Below are 26,623 nucleotides of genomic sequence, written 5' to 3' on the forward strand. Positions count from 1 at the left end.
GTAGCAGCAGCAGCGCTCACATGCCCCCAGCTGGGGTCTAACTAAGCCACAGGGCAGAGGACACCCAGAAGGTCCAAGCCAAGGAAACATGATGCACACGGCGGGGTTGTTGTGAAACGAGTCACAACGTTTTTGCAAGCTGCAGAAACCATGACTGGCTCTAAAACCTCATGATTAACTCACTCTTTTCCCTCCACTCGGCCACACAACATCGGGCTTGGTCCTTTGCGTTTTCTGCCTACGAGGTGGAATGGGTGGCCTAAGGCGCCACTGTACTCAGTGGGGGAGCAGCTGCTCCCCCTGCTCCCCCCCAGCTATGCTACTGTATGAAGGCAGAATATAGCTTAAATGACGTAACTAATAAACGCACCTCTAGATGGATCTATAGATAAACGTTTGAGATTCAGGAATCGTAGAAACATTTTAGATAAACTTCTGTTATTTCAGTTCTTGTTTTTAGAAACAGTATATGGTAAATTGAGTTTATTTCTACAAATGCTGAGCAACGCTGTGGTATACAAGACACTATGCTTTAATGTCATATCTGCTAAGAGATAAACAGGCAGAGCGACTATTGTTTTCCACTATAAATAACAGCTTAAATAATGATCACAAGACTTGGGGCAGAAACATGTTTAACTTCTTTTACTGCTCTAATAGATTTAATAATGAACTTTCCAAGCTTAAGGAGTAATATTTTGGACTGTAAAATCTATCTTCCCACAACCGGTAGGGCATTTAAGCCCTCCTCTGTACTTAAGAACTATTCCCATTTCTTTCCCATCTTGCAGTCCTGTTTTCTTTCACCATATTACCCAAGAGCAAAAAAAGTATTTGAAAACCATAATTCTCTCTCCACATGGAAGCAATTAATTTTTTTAGCATTATGTTTCCCACACCATGCACAGTGAATTAAATATACAACTCCCATCATTTTTTATGGTAAATGAACATCGAAATCCATTCCACAGGAGTTGAAAACATTCTTCTTAAAGATCAGCAGCATAAGATTTACCCTCCCGATCACAGCATAGTCAATCAAGTTCGTCCATCAATTCTAGTGTACAGTCTCTGGTAGTGACCATACCATACATCATGCTTCAGATGAAAGTTAAAAAAACCCACAATGCAGCTAACCAATTAATTGTGCAATGCTGTACATGAGGGGAAAGTGTCTCTGATCCCTGCAGTGACTGGCATGAGATTTGTTTACCCTAGTCTTTTTCTTAACCCAGTGAAAATAAAATAGGTATTAATATGTAATCAAGAACTTTGATCTAATATAGTATTAGAGTAACAAAGACCAGGTGTGTGAGATGATAGCTTTTATTGGATCAACTTCTGTTGGTGAAAGACACGCTTGTGAGCTACACAGAGCTCTTCTTCAGCTGTGTAGCTCACAAGCTTGTCTCTTTCACCAACAGAAGTTAGTCCAATAAAAGATATTGCCTCATACACCTTGTCTCTCTAATATCCTGGGACACAACATGGCTACAAAAACACTGCAAACAACTATTAAAGTAACAGTATTTTTCATGAGTTATTTCAACTAACTGGTAACTAACACATTTACAAAGCATTTTGAAATATGCTGAAAAGTATATTAAAAAACTATGATTCTCTTCATATGAAAAAAAAATCACCAGAGAATGTTTTCTAGTAAGCATAGAAAATTCTTTTGAAATATGTACCTCACCTCATAATAAAAGGAACAAACGGTGCCATGCTGAGAGCTGAATAAGTGCCATCCATTGGAGAAGGATACAGCTTGCCCAGGATCAAAAGCAAAAGAAACAAACTTGGATGGAGCTTCAACTCACCAGTTTCACTAAATGAAAAATTATAAGAGGTATCTGGTTAAAGACATTATCCTTAAACATGTCTGCTAACACCAATAATTGGCCCTGCTATATCAGTAAATGTTGCAAAGTAGAAATTTAAGTAAATTACACATTCTTCTACTATTCCTCTTAAAAAAACCCAAAACCTTTCAACCTTTAAATATAGGGCCCTACACATGATAGGAGTTATTTAATTTCAAATGCATGCATGAGACACCCAGATAGCTCAGTGAATCAATCAAATCCCTTTTTATATATACCAACTCTAGGAAAATAAGATGAAGTCCAAAAAAGAAACAGAAGAGGTTGGCAAAAGAGTTGGTGCATTACATTACATACTTATTGTCTAACCTGACTTAAAAAACGGAACAGGTAACACTTCCCAATGAATTGGGAAATTGAGAAAGTTTGATCAATACAATATGAAAGCATGAGAACAAAATAAACCTATCTTCAGATAGACAGGAAAATTAGCATGTGGTGTCCTGCAGGTTTTACTTTGGAATGCTGGTGTCCATATAGCCCAAGTTAAAAACTAAAGACAACTATAAAGCATATTTTGATATTAAATCCAACAAGCTATTACATGCAAAAGATCAGTTAGATTCTTCAGTGGAAAGGCTTTAAGGCAGGTGTAATCAGTTTTTATACCAATGTAACCATATTGATGTAGAAACTGATACAACTAAATTGGTACCATCAACTAGTACAGATGCAGTTATAATGATGTAACGTGCTCATATTGGCATCGTTTATTTCAATACATTTAAGGATTTACAAATTTTAAAACCAGAAGATTTGTGGGCGTTGGGAGCATGGTAGATGGAGGTAGGTGTGTATATAAGAGCAGAGGGGGAGGAAAGCAGGAGCTGAGGCAAAGGGGAGTCGATAGGCTCCGGGGGCTGGGGAGCAAGAACCATGGCCACAGGAGTAGAACACATTCCCCTCAAGAACACGGAACTGAACCTAGGAGTACTGAGTCTCTACATTTTTCTGCTGTCAGCAAATAGCTGTTAAACCCACTGGCAAACTGTGTGGCTACTTCTAGTGGCTGGCCCTCATAAATGTTAATAGCCTACAAATGCTACAAGTTACTCTGTTAGTTCAAATGGTAGAGGCCTGTGGTACAGAGCTAAAGATCCAAATCTAGCTCATGATCCAAGCTGAGGTCAATATAGTTCCACGTGACCGAAATTCTGTTTCTTCAGGTTTTTTTAATTAGGAAATTACATGCAAAAAAACACATTAAAAAGTATTATTAATGTTCCAAATTCAAATACTTAAAAGTTCGGAAATGCCAGAACTAAAGTTGCACATGCAAACTTAATGTGTCTGCTTATGCACTATGATTAGGTTTGGAAGAATTCAAATGTTTTTTTGTTTTTGTTTTTAGCATTTTTCCTCTTTTTATCTATTTAAACTTTTCAGTTGTGTCTTGTGACAATAAACATTGAGATTCAAAAAGTTAAACCTTTATCCTCACTAAAACATATGTTGTCAACATTGTGTGTCAAAATATACAAAGTAAATATCCTTAAATCAAAATCTAGTAAATTCTCAAGCAGAATTGTTCTGACTGTACATATTGATCACTATTGATGGAAATTTTTTTCATCAGTTTGTGTGTTTATGGTGAAACTGATGTTTATTGACATTTACCAGTAAAAATAATCCTTCCAAGCCTAATATTACAGTCTTTAATTACATGATCACATACTATTTTTTCTGAGGACCAATGCCTCACTCTGCACAGGCAGGGTCGTGTAATGAAGAGCATTGTTGTCTGTTGGAACCCTGCCCCATCTGTTAAAGAAGCTGGGTGTGTGTGTAGTGAACAAAGCAAGGTATTGCACAAAGACAAAGGATGTTCTCATAATCAAGGCAGCTGAATGCTGCCCTGGAGAACTGGATTCTATCCCTGTGTGTGCTACAGAGTTCCCAAGTGATGTTGGGCAAATCACCAAAACCAAAATATTCACAGTTGGACACTAACTGTGTGTTCCTCATTTTTGGGTGCCCAACGTGACACACCCATAGCCACATTTGCAGAATTCCTGAACACTCGTGGCTGCAACTGAAGTTCACCGGAGCTGTGCTTTGAAAAGAAGAAGTTACTCATCTTGTGCAGTAATGATAGTTCTTCGAGATGCGTCCCCCTATTGGTGCTTCACTTTAGGTGTGTGCACTCCCCTGCGCTGCCGATCAGAGAATTTCAGTAGCAGTCCATTCCACCCGTGGACACACATCTCCCCGCCTGCCATCAGGCTAGCCAGCGTGCGCAAGCATTTCTTCCTCAGTTCCTTCTCTAGCACCTCCCTGTTGGTTGGCCAGGTTGTCTGTCATGACTAAGGCTAAGATTTTGTCAGGGATATTTTTAGTAAAAGTCATGGACAGGTGACGGGCAATAATGAAAAATTCACAGAAGCCGGTGACCTGTCCCCGACTTTTACTAAAAATATCTATGACAAAATGAGGAACCTGGGTAGCTGCAGGCAGACTGGGAGCTCCAGGGGCTCCCACCACCCATGGGGACTCAGAGCTCCAGGGTCCCCCTCCGCTGGTGGCTCTGAGCTGCAGGGGTCCCCCCTGCCGCCCACAGCGGCTGGGAGCTCCGGGGGTTCCCCCGCTGCCCGCGGAGGGAGTTACCCCGCTGCCCGCAGTGGATGGGAACAGTAGGTGTCCCCCTGCCTCTCACAGCAGTGGGGTCCCCCATGCAGCCTGCAGTGGCCAGGAGCTGCGGGGAGTCCGCCTGCTGCTCCCGCCGCCTGGGGCCACAAGGGTACCCCACAGCTCCCTGCCTCTGCAGGCAGCAGGGGACCCTGCAGCTCCCAGCAGGCGCTGGCTGAAGTCACGGAGGTCTAAATCGCAGCCTTAGTCATGACCTTTCTTTGCATGTCCTTGATCAGCAGGAGGAAGTGAGCTCACGTATTTCTGACCACTCTGAGCTCGAACAGGTTGACGTAGAGGCACGTCTCTGCTACAGACCATTTGTCCTATATTGTGCCACCATTGAGAAGTGCTCCCCAGCCTATGAGTGATGCATTGGTGGTCAGGAGATGGGATGAGGAAGACTAAGCAAACAGGATTCCTGTACAGACGTTTACTGGGTCCTTCCACCAGTCTAAGGATTTCTTGACTCTGGTGGGCATCGACAGAAGCTTGCCTGTGTTGTCTCTGTTCATCCTGTAAACTGAACCGAACATGCTTGGAGGCATCTCATGTGTAGTAGCATGAGCACTTACCGATGTGCCCGCAGCCATGTGCCCCAGAAGCTGAAGGCAATATCTGGCCGAGATTTGGGGGCTGGATTGTACTGTCTCTATCAACAAGGAGAGACTGAGAAATCTGTGATGTGGAAGGAGTGCCCTTGCCTGAATGGAGTCAAGGTCGACTCCTATGAATTCTAGCCTTTGAACCAGTGTTAAGGTCGATTTTTGTTTTTTGATCTGTAGGCCCATACTCAGAAACAGGTCCTGTGTGGTCTGAGTGACTCACTGGGCCTCTGTGCAGGACCGTGCCCTGAGAAGGCAATCATCCAGGTAGGGATAAATCATTACGCTCTGAGAATGTAAGTGGGCCGCTACTACCGAGAGGACCTTGGCCAAACACCCTCAGGGCCGATGACAGGCCGAAAGGGAGTACTCTGTACTGGTCCTGCCCCAGGATGAATCTGAGGGCACACCTGTGACTTGGTACGATAGAAATGTGGAAGTATGAGTCTTGAAGGTTGAAGGCCAAGAACCAATCTCGTTCTTCCAATGCTGGGATGATCATTGATAGGGTGACCATCTTGAATTTCTGCACTTTGACATTTCTGTTGAGTGCTCTGAGATCCAGTATGGGTCTCCAACCTCCCTTTTTCTTTTATATCTGGAAGTAATGAGAGTAGACGCCTTTGCCTCTGAGATGTACGAGCAAATTTTCTACAGCTTCTATGCTGAGGAGATGGTTTGCCTCTCGACATAGCAGATCCTTGTGAGAAGGGTCCCTGAAGAGGGATGGGGAAAGGTGTTTGGGTGGGGAAAGAGAGGAGAAGTGGATGGCATATCCATTCGGGATGATTTCCAACACCCACTTGTCAGAGGTTATACGTTCCCAGGTGCTGCGTAATGGGGTACGGCGGTCTCAGAAAGGAGGAATGGGGCTTCCCAGCATAAGGTGGCGAGGAGAGTGTTCTACAGGTGCCTCAACCAACCCATCAAAACTACCACTTCAAGGTTGAAGGATGAGATGAAGTTGGTTGTGGTTCCAATTGCTTTTGCTTGGGGAAACTTGATTTCTTTCTCTGTGGCTCATAAGATCTCTGTGACAAGTATTGAAGCAAGTACTGCGACGACAGGGACTTGAGCAGCAGCTGAAGGCCTTATTTTCTCTTGTAGGCTGGTATATATATCCCTAGGGAACGAAGGTTTGCCCAAGAATCCTTCAACATGTGATGAGGCCCATCTGTCTTTCTGGCAAACAGCTTCATTCCCTCAAAGGGCAGGTCATCCACCGCAGTTTGGACATCTTTAGGGAAGCTGGACAACTGCAGCCACAAAGCCCTTCTCATAAGCAGGGCCGTGGAAACTGAACATGCCACCGTGTCTGAAATGTCCAATGCAGACTGGAGAGATGTTTTCGCCATCAGCTGGCCCTCGTTAATTATGGCCATAAATTGGTCTTTGTGGGAGTCCAGGAACTGATCAATAAAGGAACCTAGTTTCACATAGTTCTGGTAGTCACATTTGGCCAACAAGGCCTGGTAATTAGCCATCTGGAACTGAAGAATGGATCATGAATACACTTTTCTGCCAAACAGGTCCAAGTGTTTTCCATCTCAGTTATACGGGGTGGATTTAAACTGGCATTGGTGGCCCCCTAGAATTAACTGCATCCCCAATAATGGCGGGTGAGAAAATAAAAATTCCATGCCCTTCGCTGGCACATAATACCTTTTGTCAGCCCGCTAGCATGTTGGCGGGACGGATACAGGGGTCTGCCATATAATTCTAGCAGGATCCAGGAGCACCTCATTAACTGGCAGGGGCACTCTGGCAGAGGTGGAAGAGTGTTGAATATTCACTAGTGGTGAGCCTCAGTCACTTTATGCAGTTGTATTTGCGGGACTTCTGCCACCCTCTGAGCTAAGTCCTGGAATGATTTAAAATAATCTGCCATGGATGGTGGAGGGGGCATCACCGTCTCATCAGGTGAGGACAATGAGAGACGAGCTTGAGGGGTGCCTTCTCTTTCTGCCTCAGCTTCAACTTCCTCTCCCAGTTGCTCAGGAGATTCCAAACCCTTTGACACCACAGCTGAAGAAGGGTGTCTCCTTGCCTGCTGGTATGCCACACTAGGAGCCTGGGAGGCTTGTTGCCTCTGGGCCTGCCAGGAGTCCCAATATGGCCATTGAGGGTAGGAGGCTGGAGGCTGGTACCTTGGTTGCCCAAACCATGGAGGTTGAGAGTCAGGCGGGCGGTATGCCTGGTGTCCATGATGAAATTGGGACCAGTATGGTGGATAGGATGAGTGGTAGGAACCCAAGTCCTCTTGCTCACAATCTGACTCTGATGAAATAAAGGTGGTGCACGGCATGGAGAGGTCATTAAATCCAATGCTCTGGGAGAATTTGGCACCGGAGCCCTGGCACTGAGTAGGGGCGAGTCCGGTGCATCAGACATCGAGAGATCTGCCGGTGCGGACAATATCGGTGCCAAGAGACTTGTACCGGAGCCAGAGACACGGATCTAGTCATATGGTCCATTGGTGCCACGTGCACCAGGGGTCAGTGCCCATGCTGATGACATCACTGATGTAACCTTCCCCGGGGCAGATCTTCCATGCTTTTCACGCCCATGTGGTACCAGTCCTTCTTGTGCCCAAAGACCTGATGAGCATGGGCAATTGACTTACTCTGTCGGCTCGGTACCATGCATGCCCTGGGTACCGCCTCTAGATAGCATCGGCGCCGTTGGTACCAATGGAGCCAGAGATTGTTTCCGCCTTGATTGTGGCTCACTATGGGGACTCACAGACCTTCTCTTAGTGGTCTTGAGTGAATGGCTCGTCTCCTTGGGATCACTTGCCTTCAATGTAGAAGGTTGCGGCGATAGCTCTCACCAGCAGTCTGGAGGTTGAAGGGCAGACTACGAGCAGGAGTTCAAGCTTTAATTCTCTGTCCTTCCTGAACCTGGGTTTTAACTGCTGGCACCAATCACATTTTTGTGGACTGTGTTTTTCCCTCAGGCAGCAAATGCACTGCGAATGTCCATCTGTCACTGGGATGGATTCTTTGCAGGAGAGCCAGGCATACCCTTGTCCGGGGGCCACCCCACCGGAGTTGGCAGGAGGCAAACCTTTTCTTCTCTTTCTTTTATTTATTTTTATTTTTTTGGCATGGCCAACTGAAAACAAACAAGGTACTAAAAGAAAAAGGCTTCAAGGGAAACTAAAATTTGCAAAACTATAGGGAGTTAATGATCCGTGAACAAATAGCTCTTAGTACTAGCAAGGGCGGTTGAAAAGAAACTGAGGAGGAAATCCATATATGCTGGCTAACCTCATGACAGGCGGGGAGCTGCATGTGCGCAGGCGGGATGGACTGTTATTGAAATTCTCCAATCAGCAGTGTAGGGACGCACACACACCTTCAGTGGAGCACCCATAGGGACAATACTCGAAGAAGAATATAATGTGCTATAAAAATGCTCAGACTCTGAAAAATCAAGCCCAAAGTGTTTCAAGTGTTCCCCCCCCGCCCCCGGAAAATAGGGAAAATAATACCACCTAATCTAACAGGGGTGTTGGAAAAATAAATTCATTAAAGTTTGTGAGGCACTCAGATACTGTGGCGAGAGCACCACAGAAATGCCTGTGAAGAAATAAACAATTTTGTATTCAGAGCAGGTTTGAATAGCGTACAGCAAATAAGGCCTGAGTGAATGAGAAAAAAAGGCCTGTGGAAAAAATAGTACACGATTGTGTAATTAAAGACATAAATAATAAAGGATACATTCATGTGGTGGGGGTGGAACCGAGGGATTCAGAGTGTGGGAGGGGGCTCAGGGCTGGGGCAGAGGGTTGGGGTGCAGGGGTGTGAGCGCTCCTGCTGGCGGTGTGGGCTCTGGGGTGGGACTGGGGATGAGGGGCTCAGGGCTGGGGCAGAGGGTTGGGGTGCAGGAGTGTGAGGGCTCTGGCTGGGGGTTCGGACTCTGGGGTGGGGCCTGGATGAGGGGCTCAGAGCTGGGGCAGAGGGTTCGGTGCAGGAGTGTGAGGGCTCTGGCTGGGGGTTCAGGCTCTGGGGTGGGGCCTGGATGAGGGGCTCAGGGGTCAGGCTGGGGGTGAGGGGTTTGGGGTGCAGGATGGTGCTCTGGGGCTACTGCAGGGAGAGGACTCCCCCCAGTGCTCTCTCTCCCTGCAGCACCTGGGCTGGGGGGGGAAAGGCACCTCTCCCCGCCGCAGCTGCAGGATAGGCACCCCTTCTCCAGCCCCAGCAGGTCGGGGCCGGGGCTGGGTCCGAGCTGTGGGAGGGGTGCCCCAGCCGTGCCTGGGGCCAGGCTGGGCCACACCTGGGGCCAGGCCGAGCCGCCCGGCCGCAGCAGAGTTGGGGCTGGTGGAGGGGTGCCCCAGCTGCTGCAGGTCCCCGAGCAGGTTCCCTGGACCCCTGCACAGCACTAAATAGGCTGCTGCAAGGCCACGCAGCTTACAGGGAACTTAGATCATAATACATATTCACAAGGAAGCTGAATTAAAATTGCACAAGCAACCTTAATCGGGCATTTCCTAACTTTTGAGTGCTTCACTTTGCAATCTTAACATTCTTTATCTTAGTTTTTGGGGGCATAATATAAAGTGTTATTTGAATATGAGTATACTGTAATGGTGATAACAAACAAGAGTGCGTAAGGCAATTTGTTATAACAGTTAAGCACTGCGGACTGTTTTCTGACAACTAGATATTCCTTGTTGTGGTACGCTAAAAGCACCCTCACTAGATGATAAAATTGCCCTCACTAGAGGATATGATTTTAATTTTCAGTGGAGCAATGCCAGTGATAAACAGTTTCAGACTAAAACAAATTGTGCTTTCTTCAACTTCCTTAAAACTCAGCGTATTTCAAAGTGTTCTAAAATAACCACTTATAGCACTATGGAATACACTGTTGGATTTAGCCCAACTTTAGGCTTCTGCTTCTGACAATGTTGGCCTGTAGCTTGTTTATCCAGTGCCTACTTCAGTGGATTCCTGATCTTGTTTGGAATCTCTGAGTGCTACTGCAATACAAATAACAACTATACACGAATTTCAGTAGGACGCGAAGATTCCAATCCAGATCAGGTGTCCAAAGAAATAGGCAATGGATAAACAAGCTGCAGACCAACATTTTCAAAAGTAGAATCCTAAAGCTGGGCTAAAATCCATGTTTAGACTTCAGTGGGATTTGTCCTCGTAAGTCACTTAGGTGCTTTTGAAAATCCCACCCTTAGTTGCCTAAATATGGATATGGAGTCCAACTTTAGGCTTCTATTTTTAAATATTTTGACCACCTATTTTGGTCTGGAGCGCTTACCAGCTATTTTTGGTTAAGCCTCGTAATAAAATAACTGCAAAGGCAAATGGAAGAGCCACTATTGTTCAACCACACCAGAAGAAATACAGGAGGCAATGGATGTAGTTTAATGAGGCTACAACTTTATTCACTTAAATTATGTGGGAGTACCTAGCAACAACTATACAGTGCAGAAAGGAGGGGAATTGGCTCCCCGCAGTTCCGATAATAGGAGCCCCAAACCCTCAGCTCCTTTAAAGTGGAATAGGAAAAGGAGGAGGGTCGGCTCCCCAATGTATGAGATGTAGGAATCCCACATACCCCTTAAGGGATGCTTTCATTCAAACAATGCCCACAGCGGGTCACGAGGGAACTCAGTCCTTTTGCCAAGTTCATAGTTGGATGGGTAGGTGCAGCCAGCCAATCCTAGTAAAGAGGGCATCTCCAGAGATGCATGGGATATAAATACCATCCCTCACTCTTGCAGTCAGCAGGAAGGATAATGCAGTGACATTCTCCTGAACTGGCCCCATCTGCTTCTAGCCCTGCCTGATCATCCTTCTAAACTTTTCCCCTTCTAACACACTACTCTTACTACAGTGACCCTTGAACAGCCACTGAGGGAGAGAAAGGGACCAAGTCTTACTAACAATACATCAAAAGAACAGTACCTCTAACTCACTTCTACTCACCCAGGGTGGATAAAAATCAATGATTTCTTTTTTTAAAAAAATAAAAAAAATTGGATTTTTTATTTAAATTAGATTTTTTTGATAAAATGATTTTTGAGGAAAAAACTTATCTAAAGATAGTTTTAATTAAGATACATTATAGCTCAAAGATACCTCATCATGGAATAGGGATTATAAATTCTAATTATATAGTATGAGACAATATATTCATGTAATGTTTAAGAAAAGTTTTGTAAATGAGTTCCAATAGTTCATGGATTAGGGATCCAATCTTAGGGGGCTCCAGGGGCTTCTGTATAGATTATTTAGGTTAATCTTTCTATCTACACAATGGGACTCAGTGCTCAGTCTAAAAGATACCATCGGAGATGTTTAGTTTTGCAGTTCTCAAACTATGGATTTGTGTCTCCAGAGTGAACGTGCTTGTTAACAGCAAAAATGTTTCATATAAATAAATAAATGGTATACAGAGGTGAGAAATAACAGACCTCAACCCTATTGTCCCTCTGAAAATTTGTGTACACAGAATCAATCCATTACCTCTCTCTAAAAGTACAAAGTTTCAAAAAGTTCAATGAATAGAAGATTGTTGGGGGCAGAATAGATCTGGACAAGGAGAAGAAGTCTGGAGATAAATGTGAGAAGGGAGAGACAGGCAGTAGAAACAAAAGTGAAATTGTTTCAGCAGCATATTCCAGAAGTCTTGCGGTCTTTCTGAGTGTAGCCTTCATTGATTTGAGATCTACTATACCATTCTCTCACTAGAAGGGAAAACCTATAATGGCAGCAGGCCGTAAAAGAGACCCAGTTTGGGAATATTTTAATGAAGTTCCTCTACCTGTGGGTAAGACAGGCATGCGTGCAAAATGCAAACAGTGCAACAAAGAAATGCAAGGCCTGATTGCCCGAATGAAACAACATCATGAGAAGTGTTCCTTCTCAGGAGGAAGCTGCGTTGAAGATGATGAAAGGAATATGTCTGAACATGCAGGATCTTCAGGTTGGTAAACTTTTTTATTTCATACTTCTTTCTTAAGGACTGGCTGTCTTCCTTCTGGACTATTCTTGAATTCTCATGTTTGAGCAAAAAATATAGTTGTTACGCTCCAGTACTATCATTTTAGATGCAGTTGTGATAAAAAATAAATAGCTGAAATAGGCAGATCTTCCTTTTACAATTCCACCTTTAAAGTAGTACTGAGTGGCAGTGAATGCAATGAGTAATACTAAATGAGCAGTATGGTAATAATAATTAAATAACTGCATTGACTTATTTTGTTTAGGAGAATCCATCCTCAACATACAGGATTCTGAAGACTATCCACCTTCAAGATCACCATCATTTTCTATAGTTTCAGAGTTATTTGCCAATGATAGTGTTTCAGTCACATCCTGTATGTCACATAGCCACAGTACATCACCTGTAGCAAAAAGAAAAAAAAATCTCCATCATCCAGAAACAACCATAGATAAGTTTGAGATAAGAACCAGCAGATTACAAAAAGAGGAAATTGATGAAAAAATTGCCCAGTTTGTTTATGCAACAAAGTCTCCTTTACGTATGATTGAAAACCCACACTTCATTAACATGGTTCAGTCATTAAGACCAGGATACAGTCCACCCAACAGAGCAGATGTCACAGGCAAATTGCTGGATAAAGTGTATGAAAGAAAAATTGAGCAGTGTGCAAAAGGTCTAGAGGGTAAAATTCTTAACCTGAGTCTTGATGGGTGGAGCAATGTCCACAATGATCCTGTTGTATGTGCTTGTGTGACAAAAGAAGAAGGGAATTGTCTTCCTTACAGAAACAATTGATACATCAGGAAATGCACACACAGCAGAATACTTACAAGAAGTAGCAGTAAAAGCTATAACAAACTGTGAAAAGAAATTCAAATGTCTTCTACGGTAGCTTGGTCAGAGACAATGCTGCAAATGTATCCAAGATGAGAAGAAATTATTTAGAAGAAAGTGAAGAGAGTTCCAAGCTAATAACATACGGTTGCAGTGCTCATTTGATGCACCTCCTAGCCAAAGACTTCAGTGTTCCAGAAATAAAAGCTAATGTTGTTGAAATTGCAAAATACTTCCGTAACAACCACTTTGCAGCAGCTGCTCTGAAAAAAGTGGGAGGAACCAAGCTAACTCTCCCACAAGGCGTGCGATGGAACTCAGTAGTGGACTCTTTTGAGCATTATATCAAGAACTGGCCTAATCTGATGACAGTTTGTGAACAAAATCATGAAAAAATAGATGGCACCGTCACAGCCAAAGTTCTCAACATTGGGTTTAAGAGAAATGTTGAACACATGCTGAGTACCCTGAAACCTATTTCTGTAGCCCTGAACAAAATGCAGGGAAATTGCTGTTTTATTGCTGACACTGTTGAAATTTGGAAGGAATGGAGTGAGATCTTAAAAAGAGAAATATGCAATGAAAAGATTAAATTACAAGCATTAAAAAAATGAATGGGACAAACACTATCTCCAGCTCATTTTCTTGCAAATATTCTCAATACTCAGTACTAGGGTCAAAACTTAACTGCTGAAGAAGAGGAGTTGGCTATGACATGGACATCCAGCAATCATCCCTCAATAATGCCAACTATAATAAACTTCAGAGCTAAGCGTGAACCATTCAAGAAATATATGTTTGCTGATGATGTTTTAAAGAAAATCACGAACCAGTGAACTGGTGGAAGTCACTTAAGCACTTGGATTCAGAGACTGTTGAAGTGATAAGCTCACTTTTAAGAACAGTAGCTTCTTCTGCCGGTGTAGAAAGAATATTTTCTTCTTTTAGACTAATTCATTCCAAATTGAGAAATCGTTTGGGACCTGAAAAAGCAGGAAAGCTTGTTTTTCTTTTCCAGATTATGAACAAACAAGAAAATGAAGGTGAAGACGACTGAGTTAGCTGCAGAAGCCAATATTTAAGTTTCTCATGTTGACCTGACTGACACAGTCGATTTAATTTTTGAGGTTTTTTTAAAATATTTCATTTAACTATTTTAGTTAAAAACAAACCTGATTTTAAAAAATTGGAATGTTTAACTAAATTCAAAAATTCATATGCTTGTTTTGTTAAAATATTATGTTTGTTGTTGAAGAAAAAAATCCAGAATACTTAATGTTGTTGTTTTAGTTAAATAAAACAATTTACATGTCTGTCTGGTGATGTTCTCCTCCTAATACAGCATGGCAAGAAAATCCTCCAAACATTAGTGATTAACCTGTTGAATTTGAGGTAGTTCACCTCCCAATAACTTCATAAATACCTGCTTCAATTACCTTTGGTAAATGAAATAACCAAACAATCATTCATTTTCTGATATAACTGTAAAACTAATCTGAAAAGTTTTCAAAATAAATCACTTTAAAAATGTATACTGTGTACCTTCTAAAAATGAAACCTACATCCATCTCTGAGTTGTGAAGAATATGTATTAAGGTTATAACAACCAACAAGAATGCACTTTTATGTAGAAATCCATGATTAAATCGAGCCTTCCTGACTAGTGATTTAATGTGATTTAAATCAAATCCACCCCGCCCTCACCCTTAAATTGCACTGTGTTCAGTAGAATTCCACATGCTTATCTTCTTACCTGTCCATAGTCCTGGCTACAACTTCCAGTTGCTGGAGAAGGAAAGGATAAAGGGTTGGAAACCGAGAGAAAAACTCCCTCCCTGTCATTCTGCAAAAGGGACAAAAAAGAACAACAGTTAGTGTTCTATAACAACCTGTTCGTCTCAAAATGTTCAATTAGCCAACAAGTGTTCATCTTTTTTTATTAATACCTGAGTGTAACCCAAAGTAGTAGCTCACAACATGGTTATAAGACATGGTCGCAAAAATGCCCAAGCCCACTTCAACCCTGACTATAATACACTTTCTACCATATGCTATTACTAAGGCTAAGATTTTGTCACAGATATTTTTAATAAAAGTCACGGACAGGTGACGGGCAATAATGAAAAATTCACGGAAGTCCATGACCTGTCCCTGACTTTTACTAAAAATATCTATGACAAAATGAGGAGCCTGGGCAACTGCGGGCAGGCTGGGAGCTCCAGGAGCCCCCACCACCAGTGGGGGCTCAGAGCTCCAGGGTCCTCCTCTGCTGGCAGTTCCGAGCTGCAGGGGTCCCCTCCTGCTGCCCGTGGCCACCGGGAGCTCCAGGAGTCCCCCCTGCCATCCGCAGAGGCAGAGAGCTCCGGGGGTTACCCCTGCCACCTGTGGTGGACAAGAACAGTGGGGGTCCCCCTGCCACCCGGGGCAGCTGGGAGTGGCGGGGGTCCCCGCTGCCATCCGCGGGGGCTGGGAGCTGTGGAGAGTGCACCTGCTACCGCCAGCTCTCTCCACTTGGGCCCATGGGAGTACCCCACAGCTCCCTGCTTCCACAGGCAGTACGGGACCCTGCTGCTCCCTGCAGGTGCTGGCTGAAGTCACAGAGGTCTTTGGAAGTCACGGAATCCGTGACTTCCGTGACTAAATCACTTTTACCAGTGAAACTGAAAGCTGCACCATTGGACACTGATGGTAAATTTCAGGTCCCATTTTTGCCAGTGTATTTGCAGCCTTATAAGCCTACATAACAAGATTCAAAACAGATTTCCAGCACATAACAAATTAAATTAAATACAGTTTATGCCAATGATCAGCAAAGCTCAACCAATGACCAGACTTAATAAAGCAGCAAAGTTCAAGTTATGGCAGTGAATAAAATCAAACTAAACATAAGCTTTAACACAGCCTTTTAAACCATTTTATAAACACAGACACTGTCTACCCTGGCCAGGAAACTGTGTTAGCAAAAGCTGTATTTCAAATCTCATAGTAAGAAAGAGCCTAATTAGAATATACATTAGACAGATTAAAAGGGGTTCTGAATTTTTTTAAACAATTAACCACTAGAAGAAAAAAGCAGAATTGTAAAACATGTTTCTACCCCATGATCTACTTAAAAAAAAAAAAAGTGAACAAACATTAGCAAAGCTTCACTGAAAAGATTCATGCTAGTATCTACGAAATCACAGGGAGGAATTGCAAAAATGAATTCTTAGTGAAAATAAGCAAAAAAAAAAAAAAACCCACTATGCAAGAGTAAAATCACCACATGGCAAACATCAGCAAAGCCTCATTCAGTGCCCAGCTAACAAAACATGCCTTAGCCACAGGCCATAGAGTAAACACAGCAAAAAATGATCCCTAGATGGAAACAAACTTTCAAACGCAAAGGTTCAGGAAAATTTCAGTAGGCACATAAAAAGTATACCAAAATCCCAAACTATCTATAACTATAGGTATATGCAGAGGATTTGCCACAGAATTTTGCTCCAAAGATTTCATTTTTTTTTAAATTGAGCTTCTAGCCTTTATAGTTGTGAAGAAAATCTTCTACATGTGAATCAAGTGTAAACTGAAATAATGATGGTAATTCAAATGTCAACATTAACTATTTCACTAATTATTTTAGCAGAAACATCCAACTAATTGCTTATCTCACAATCTCAAACTGCTTCCCAGTTGCCAAAAGCGCCAAATGTCCCCTTACCAAGCTGCCAAAACTTCCAATTTCTACAGCGCGGTTACATATTTTCTATACAAACTGTGCAGGACACTGACATTTTAAAACACAGGGGCCGTGCAAAACAAATAATATTTAACATAAAATTAAACATACAAGTGACATATTACTGATTACATCATTCTTTTTCCTTTCTTAAATCAATAAAACTTCATCCACTATGAAGATACCATGTAGAATCTCTAAACTACTACAGTGATATGCCCAGAATCCAGCTGCTCTAGCTACAGTATTTGGGTCAAACTTGCTGTGGAATATATAGTCCTTGGGCATAGGCTTAAAAGGTGATTTGGTATAACTAATGAACTAATACCCTCTTCTTATGGATTCATAACAAGCACGCAATCCCTAAAACCAAAGAAATGTTAATACCTATAAATACAAACTAAAAAAAAAAAGAACAGTAGGGAAAAAACAGTCTGGGACTAAAGAATAGAGAAGTTGGATTAAACTCCAATCAGCCCCCATAAATTAAAATCTATAGAGAACCCTCCCTCCGCCCCATTTTAACAGAATCTAAATCAGTGGTTCTCAAACTTTTATGTTGGTGAGCCTCTGAGTGAGACCCCCCCTTATAAATTAAAAATATTTTAAAAATATATTTAGCACTATTATAAATGCTTAAAAACAAAACAAAGACTGTTTTTAAGAACATATGTATTTTTTTTCTTAAAGAAGTAGGAGTCCTGGGGCTCTAAAAATGTAGCATCACCCAATAGTGACTGGCACTATCAAGATAACTGCATCTATTTTAGGTACCCACAAGAACTGTCTTGATTTTACTTGCAGCTCTTATTGACCTCAATGGGCATTTTGGGTGCTGAGCACCTCAAAAGAAAAAAATACAAGCAACTAGTTAAGTCAAGGGTTTGTTCATGTCACGATAGGCCCAATTTAACATACAAAATAATTCAGTGACCAAATATGAAATCAAAATTAAGCACTAAGAGTGAAAGTTCCTAGAACATTAAACTTAAAGTGCTCAATATACAGTGTATGTAAATTTTATGCAGTTTCTTGATATTCAGAGGATAAAAAAGAATCAAAAGGTAAATGCCACTGAATTGGGCACATCACATAACCTGTCTCTCAGTTTGCTGCCCGGATCTTGTAGGAAAGGTTCTATTCAAAACCTACTTGCTACTTGTCAGGTATTTGCAGAAAACATGTCTAAAGGCAGTGAGAGGAAGTGCTTACTCCTGCCTCTGAGGGTATATTTTCACTACAGCTGGAGATGTAATTTCTACCTCTGGTAGATATGCCCGAGCTAATTTGGATATAGAAATGTAGCTGCAGCAGAGGGGGGGCTAGCTGCCTGAGCATGTGCCTAGTGTTTCAGATGGGATTGTACTCTGGTGACTAAATCCTCCTGCTGCTCGTGCCACCATGGCAACACTTCTATTTTTAGCAAACTAGCTTGAGAGGTAGCACAGGTATGGCTACCCAAGTGGAAATTACATCTCCAGCTCCAGTGAAGATACACCCTAAAAGGACTAGTTGCTAAGCAACAACTTTGGCTGCCTCCCATTCCAGTGCATAGAGGAAACAACATAGTACAGCACACTAGTGGAGATGTTGTGAACAAAAGGGAATTGTACAAAGATGAGGCTGTGCAAGTAGAAGAGAGGGTTACTTACTTACTGGAGGTTCTTCGAGATGTGTGGCTCTTATCTGGATTCCAAATGTGGGTGCATATGCGCGCCATGCATTGGAGCCAGAACTGATCATAGTAGTGTACGTTGACCCACACATGTGCTGTGCATCGACTGTGTGGTGCATCAGAGGCTTTAAGACGCCATGCGGGTTGATACCGCTCCAGTTCCCTCTTATCAAGCAGTTGCAGAGCCCAGAGCAGAGGGGATGGAGGGCAGGATTGGAATCTAGATAGGGACCACACATCTCGAAGAACCTCCAGTTACAGTAAGTAACCTTCTCTTCTTCTTCGAGTGATGGTCCCTATGTGGATTCCAAACATGGGAGAGTAGCAAGCAGTACTCAAGTGTGGTAGCGGGTGCAAGGGCTCTCCAGGAGTCACAGTCTAGAGGATGCTGCATCCGAGAGCTGCATCCACCGCCATGGCAGGGGCATAGTGTGTGGTAAAGGTATGGATGAAGGACCAAATGGCTGCCCAGCAAATGTCTTGCCACGGGATGTCTGCAAGGAAAGCTGATGTGGCGGCATGAACCCGCAGGGGAGAGGGGAACACCAGAAAGAGCATAACAGTCCTCAGTGCAGTGGGAGATCCAGTGAAAGAGACATTGCGAGGCAAGAGCGTGTCCTCGACAGTGGTCAGCGATGGCAAGGAAGAGATGAGGGGAGATGCGAAAGTCACGTGTACGCTAGAGGTAAAAGACTAGCACTCGGCAGACATCGAGGGAGTGCAGCATGCGCTCCCTGGAGGAGGCGTGCGGTTTAGGGTAGGGGTTCTCAAACTTCATTGCACCGCGACCCCCTTCTGACAACAAAAATTACTTCACAACCCCAGGAGAGGGGACCGAAGCTTGAGCCCGCCTATGCCCCACTGCCCCAGGTAGGGGTGGGGGGCAAAGCCTGAGCCTCACCGCTCTAGGCAGGGGGCCAAAGCTGAAATTCCAGGGCTTCAGCCCCAGGCAGGGGGCCTGCAACCTGAGCCTGGCCGCCCAGGGCTGAAGCTCTTGGGCTTTGGCTTCAGCCCTGGGCAGTGGGGCTCAGGCTTCAGCCCCTGACTCCAGCAAGTCTAAGCCAGCCCTGGCGACCCCATTCAAAAGGGGTCACGACCCACTTTGGGGTCCCGACCCACAGTTTGAGAACCGTTGGGTTAGAAGGTGGGTAAGTGTATGCACTGGTTGAGGTGGAACAGGGAGACCACTTTGGGAAGGAATTTGGGGTGAAGGCATAGGGAGACCTGGTCATGGTGGAAGATGGTAAAGGGTGGTTCCGCCATCATTTGTGCCAGTTCACTGACCAAGAAAATCACCTTCATAGAGAGGTGAGCAAGAGAGCAGGTTTCCAGGGGTTCAAAGGATGGCCTAGTGAGGAAGGAGAGGACAAGGCTGAGGTCCCTGGAGGGGATAAGCTTCCGCACCGAGGGAAAAGCGTTGAGATCACGGAGGAAGTGGGCGGTAGTCAGGTGAGTGAAAACAGGAAACCTGTCTACAGGGGGAAGGAAGACACTGAGTGCCACGAGATGGATACGAACAGAGGAATGCGAGAGGCCCGAGCGACAGAGATGGAGAAGGTAATCCAGGACAATAGGAATGGAGACAGAGTCCAAGGAATAGCTGTGGCGATGCGCTCAGGCACTGAAGCAGTGCCACTTTCCATAGTAGCAAGCCCTGGTAGACAGGCTCCTACTGTGCATGAGGATGTCACGTACAGGAGCAGAACACACCACATCTATGTGCGAGCCCCATCCAAATACTAGGCTGTGAGGTGAAGAGGACTGGGGTTGGGGTGCCGGAGGCGACTGTGGGTATGTGTGGGGAGATCGGGGAAGAGGGGAAGGCGAATTGGGTGACAAGCAGAGAGATGAAGGTGGTCTGGGAACCAATAATGGCTAAGCCAAGCAGGGGCCACAAGGAGAACCGTCGCCTGATCCCATCGGATTTTGCGCAGGACCTGAGGGAGTAGGGGAATGGGTAGGAAGGCATAACGGAGCTCGTTGGTCCAAGGAATGAGAAGGGTGTCTCCCTGAGAGCCTGAACTGAGGGCTCCCCTGGAGCAGAAGAGGGCAAGTTTATGGTTGGTCACCATGGTGAAGAGGTCCTATTGAGGTGTACCCCACTGGAGAAAGATGGAGTGGAGCATGGGATCATGGAGTTCCCAGTCGTGATTGACATGGAAGGAGGAGCGACTGAGCTGCTCCACAAGGGAGTTTCTCACACCAGGAAGGTGTACAGCATGGAGGGTGATGTTGTTCTGGAAACACCAGTTCCAAAGGAGGATGACTTCTGCACAGAGGGAGGGAGAGGAAAAGAGAAGAATTCGATCAAGTAGCCATGTCGAATGATGTCCACTACCCAACGATCTGTGGTGATTTTGCCCCAGTAGTGGGTGAAAAGGGTAAGACGACCCCCAAAAGTGACTGGTAGCAACCTAGAGAATGGAGGAGGGTTTGCGGTTCCCATGGAAGGAGTCAAAATTTCTGCCTGGGGGTTTGTGGCGGAAAGGTAGAGGCGGCTAATGTAGAAGCAGTAGAATGTCGTGGGCGCTCAGACAGAGAATGGCGGCAAGATGGCTCAGGTTGGTGCTGTGGGTAGGGCAGGTAGATAGCATGGGGACGGGGTCGGAAAGACAACCGATGCTGCCTGCGGGTAGAGGCAGGGATATAAAGGCCTGAGACTCCTTTAGGGAATGGAGGGACTCATCAGTTGTGTCACTGAAGAGTTTTTGGTTGTTGAAGGGGAGGTCCTCAAGCGTAGTTTAGACCTCCTTTTGGAAACTGCTGAATTGCAGCCAGGTGTTACAGCAGAGCCAGAGAGCAGGAAGCAGTGTCAGCAGCATTGACCGTGGCTTGAAGGGCCATCTTGGTGACTAATTTGCCCTCGTCCATGAAGTGTTGAAAGTCCTGCTGCTTTCCGGGGGTAGGAAGGCATGGAAATCCGGGAACTTAGATAGGAAAAAGTTGTATTTTGCCAGGATGGCCTGATAACTGGCAATGAGGAACTGGAGGCCCACGGAGGAGTAGACCTTATGCCCAATTAAGTCAAGCTTTTTGCCGCCCAGTCCAGAGGGGTGGAGGGAAGATGTTGCTGGTGGGCAGGTTCCAAGGCCGCCTGAACCACCAAGGAATTAGGTGGCAGGTGGGAGAACAAGAAGTCCGTACCCTTGTCTGGCACAAAGTATCTGCACTCAGCCTATTTTAGGGTGGGGGCACAGGAGCCAGAGTGTGCCAAACCGCTTGTGGTGGTTGGAGGATGGCATCATGTATGACCAAGGCAATACCGGAAGGTCCAGAGGGCTGCAGAATGTCCAGGAACTGATCATGGGGGTCCTGGACATCTTCCACGGGGAGGTTGAGAGCAGCCACCATGCAGCAGAGAAGTTCCTGATACCTCCTGAGACCTGATAAACACCCCTCTCAATATTAAACCAGCCTTGGGTGAAACTCAGGGAGTTCACCACTAAAATTGAAAAAGAGAGAGAATGTTTTGCTGCTGATAAAGCACCCCCACCTCCGGAATGTCCCTGACAAGAGTTATAACCACCCAGGTTGTAAAGATGCTGGGAAATTAGGGAGGATACAGAAAGAGACTCAACAAATGGTAAGATAAGCTCTGGCCAGCGTTTTATGCTGACCATCTGCACAAATAGAGAAGGTCACAATTAAGTTACAATTTGGGCATAAAGATAAAATGTAAAGAACTTGTACAGGAAGGAGGACACAGATGCCAATGCGTAACTAGTTTAATTTTTTGTTATTTAGGAGTGTAGGATAATGTGATAGGTTTAGTAAATGTGAAGGAAGGAGCTAGTTTTACCTATATAATGTAAATGAAAAAAAAATGCTCTTTGGGAACCATTTCCGGACTGCAGTTCAACCTCAAGCTGCTGGAACCCTGACCCCTCTTCACAACCATGACGTGTAGAGGCATCGCCAAGAACCTCCAGATGAATTACTCCTGACTGGCCATCGGATGAAATTTGTCTGTATATTGGGAGTGGTGAGCATAAGAGATTTGCTCGGTATATTTATTCTGTGTGTGTTGCTAATAAATAGATGTTTAGAGCACAACTGTGTAATGCTCTTTCCCTGGGAAAAGGTTCTGCAGACCCATAGAGCCCTGAGCCCCAAGGGAAAGGGTAGGTACTTAAATTGACCAGGTTTCTTCCTGAGCCCCGTGGGTAAGGATAGGTGCCTTACATCATGAGCCCTCGGAAGGGAAAGGGTGGGTGTGCCTAAACTGATTGGGCCATGCCTTGAGCCCTTGGTACGGTATAGGTGGGGTGCCCTAAATTGACCAGGTCACATCTTGAGCCCTCGGTAGGGTATAGGTGGAGTGTCTTAAATTGAGCGGGTAACAAAGGAGGGAAGAGCACGTCATCCGGTGATAAAGAAGTGCCAGTAGGGACCGAGGGAGCCAACAGTGCTGGTGGAACAGAGGGCACCAGGAGAGCGGAAGCGTCATGGGGATCCTCATAGACAGAGGGTGGATCGACGGGAGGTGGGGATGGGCGGTGGTGCAGGCATGACAGGAGTCTGTAGCACCGATACGTGTCCCAGGCGGACCAGTAGGGCCAAGCACAGTCGCCAGCCTTTGGTGGTCCCCACAGGTAGGCAAGCTACGGATTGTCCACCGGGCCATGGGTTGGAGGATAGGGCTGGCTGCGGGGGTCCAGGCTGTAGGAGTGAGCTGACGAGAAGGCTGAGTCCTGTTCGGAGGATCAGTCCGACTCTGAAGACAGATCTGGCAGAGGTGGGATGACGCAGGGCAGTTCATGAGCAGGAGAGGTTCCACGGCCGGAGATGGAGGGACAACCAGCAGTCCAGAAAGCTGAGGAGAGTCAGCAAATGGCAGAAGCTGTTCGACCGTCGGTGTCAGGGGGGACAAATGTCCTGGTGTGCACAAGACAGTCCTGGCAGCATGGACTGCACTGGAGGTGATGGTGGTGGGATAGGTACCGTGGCTGAAGGCAGTGCTGGCAGACCGTTATGCTTTGATTTATGCTCCGAACAAGGCTTCTTCAGAGCGGGAGCTTCAGAGCGGGAATCGACATGTGACTTCTCATCTGACTTGGCGCAGCTCAGGGAGGTAATGCTGCATTTAGCGGCGGTCCCCGTCGCAGAGCTGCCTTTGTGCCCATGAGTGTGCTTCTTATGCACACAGTGGGATTTGGGTTGAGGAGGTGATGCTGTCAGGTGCTGGGCGGGAAGGGCCAGAAGAAATGCCTGCCACTGGTGTTGGTCAGCGCGCTAACAGATCTGCCGGTGCCGGATCCAAAGGGGCACGTGACCGCATTGCTTCTTCCATGAGGAACTGATCAGCAAATGGAGCAGCAGGCGGCTATATGGACCCCACCCAAGCAGTAGAGGCAACATTGGTGCTCATCGCTCACAGAGAAGGGGTGAGGGCACGAAGCGTAGTACTTAAACCTGGCTTGCCTGGGCATAATCCCTGGGCTGGGGAAGAGTCCCGCAAAGGGAGGGAAAGTCCTATCGGTAACAACTATCTGAACGGACAACTAACTACAACTAGAGAAGAAAAAACTATGTACAAGGGGCCAAAAAGGCGAAAAACGCAGTACTCGTTGTAAGCTCGGAGCACCAAGGAACAGGGGTTCCGACTATGGCCATGCGGCAGTAAGAGGGAACTGGAGCAGCATCGACCCGCACTGCCTCTTAAAGCCTCGGACACGCGGCGCAATCGACACATGACGTGTGGGTCAACAGACACTACTATGAACAGTTCCGGTGCATAGCGCACATGTGCACCCACATTTGCAATCCACTTAGGGACCATCTCTCAAAGAAGTACTGTGACCTACAAACTGTGGAAAGTTCAAGGGAGAAGAAAAGAAAATGGATCAACACTGGGGCAACAGAATGAACATACAGGAAAGTAGGTAAAGGGGAGGTAATACGGGGTATGGAGATTTTTGGTTGGTTGATTTTCAAACAGTGATGATGTTTTGGATTTTCATCACTAGATGTGTGTGTGCACTGTCAGGCATCTCAGGCACAGAGAGAAATTTTTGTGCAGTGATTAAGAATATTGTATTACCTTCACACTTGGCATAAAGACAATGGTTGACATTTTTAAAGCAGCACAAGGCATTTAGTCACACATTTTCCATTAATTTTAATACAAGACGAATGGCTAAAGACCCTGCACTGCTTTGAGAATCTCAACCAATAATTAAAAAAAAAAAAAAAAAAAAAGATTTAGCTCACCCCATTTTCATGATATAAATAGATACATGCACATGAAGAGTTAATAGAACAACTCTCAAAAATCCAACTACATTTGTTATAAAAAAAGAGGAATATACAAAGAATGATGGATACAAGGACTACATAAAGATGACTAACTGATGGAACAAACAGTTGCTGATAGTGTTCAGATGCAGATTTTGGCTTTGTAACTACCTTTAATTAAATCTTTTAAACTGACATTTCATAGGTTGCAGGATTTTATAACACACCAAAAATGTTGTTTACAAAAAAATGAACTGGGAAGAGCCCAAAGACATTGCTACATTTTATTTTTTCCATGTCCACCTTAAATTGTTTATTATTGCTTCAGACTTTCCCCTGCTCATATAGCTCAACCATGCCCTCTATCATTTCAGTTTCCTTTTCTTCTGCATGTAGATACAGAACATTTTAAAAGGGTAATATTTCAAACAGGATTAGCAAGGTCTAAACAATAAGAAATAGTGCTGGGTTATTTAATAAAACAGGAATTATTTTAATGAGAACCAAAAGAGTTATTAGTAGAATAATAGCGATTATAGTATACAGTAAAAGCTGTTTTATCCGGCATGTTTGAAGAATGGGAAGTGCCAGTAAGTGAAAAATGCCGGTTAACTAAGATGGAGGGAGTTTGGGTGCAGGAGGGGGTGCGGGGCTGGGCAACGAGGCACAGGCTCTGGGAGGGAGTTTCGGTGTAGGAGGGGGCTCAGGGCAGCAGGTTGGTGCATTGCTAGAGCTCGGGGTGGGGCAGGGGCAACGCACAGAGCCGCCTGGAGTGCCTCCACCTAGGAGCAGCTGAGACAGACTGCCGCTTGCGGGGAGCTGCCCAAGGTGAGCACACCCCGGATCCAGCACCCCGCATCTGCTCCCGTGCCCCAAACCGCTGCCCCAAGCCCCCTCCTGCACCCAGACTCCCTCCCAGAGCCTGCGCCCCGCAGCCCCTCCCGCGCCCCAGCCCCCCACCGGCCCCGCGCCAACCGAACTATAAACCAGAATTTCAATGAAGATCAGAAATGCCAGTTTCTAGAGCTTTCCAGTTGGTGAAGTGCCAGATAAAACAGCTTTTTCTGTACTATCAGTTTTCTTCTGTGCTGTAAATCACATGTAAGAATTTTTAGCATAATTTTGACCATCATGTCAAAGAAGTTAATACAGAAAAGGAAACTGAAGCACATTTCTTCCCCTGTAATTGCTTCATTTATAGAATACCATTAAATGTTCAGGACACTTAAGTAAATAAATAAAATAGAAGAGTAGGTCTCTGTCCTACAGAGCTTACAATTTAACAATGACAAAAAATTAAACACAGTTCACCAATTCTCTATATATGACAGTTGGTGCTCTAGAGCACAATCCTTTCTTTCTAGTGCCCTTTCAGTGAATGGTGGCTAATTTACAATGATGTGTTGATGGATTCTAGGAACAATTCATTTCAGCTCTCGTCTGAAGAAAGATTTACCAGGATCCAGAGATGTTATGGGAGGAAAAAAGAGTACAATTTATTTGAGTTGTGGGAGTAAATCAGAGACAGTTTCCCCCTCTACTTATGTTTCCCCCTAAAGAAAAGTACTAACAAACACACCACCATCACAACCATTAACTGAAGAATTCTGCCCTTCGTTCTAACTATAGGTCATATTGCACCTGCCACTCGTAATCGTTTCATCTGTCTCCTTCATCTGAACTTACTCTTTCCAACCTTCTCTGTCTGTGTGGATCTGCGCCACAGTTCATTAAACACAAGGATAAGGTTTATGATGCTGGCTAGAAAACTGTTCTAGTAAAATGTAGTGAGTTCTTATGAAGCGGAAGTTACTTTGAAGGCAAAGAGTGGAGATGTACATGCGGTGTTATAACTTCCTTCCTTCATTGTACTATTACAGCTAAAATTCATAATTGAAGGCAGATGTAGATCTATAAAACCCCGCAAAATAAACTTATAGAAAAGTCTATTTTAAGCTGCAGCTAGAGAGCAATTTGCTATGTGGATGACTAAACTTTCTTTTAAAAAAGGAGGAATGAGAAAAGTAGTTTGCCTCTTCCACACAAAGCTAACATAAGGAGCTTTTATTGTACT

The 26,623-nt window shown here is 44.7% G+C and overlaps 1 protein-coding gene across 1 annotated transcript in view; it reads right to left on the reverse strand.

The window, feature by feature from the left end:
* Positions 1 to 26,623, reverse strand: part of THADA (THADA armadillo repeat containing) — a 324,328-nt gene that overhangs the window by 195,338 nt on the left and 102,367 nt on the right. Inside the window, exons 27-28 of the mRNA XM_029911747.1 lie at positions 14,673 to 14,762; positions 1,697 to 1,828 (exon numbers count right to left, since the gene is read on the reverse strand). Coding sequence (XP_029767607.1) covers positions 1,697 to 1,828; positions 14,673 to 14,762 — 222 coding nt within the window. The remainder of the gene's footprint in view (positions 1 to 1,696; positions 1,829 to 14,672; positions 14,763 to 26,623) is intronic.

This window comes from Terrapene carolina, unplaced genomic scaffold, assembly GCF_002925995.2.
Source record: "Terrapene carolina triunguis isolate 2854851 unplaced genomic scaffold, T_m_triunguis-2.0 Scaffold120, whole genome shotgun sequence".
Taxonomy (NCBI): domain Eukaryota; kingdom Metazoa; phylum Chordata; order Testudines; family Emydidae; genus Terrapene; species Terrapene triunguis.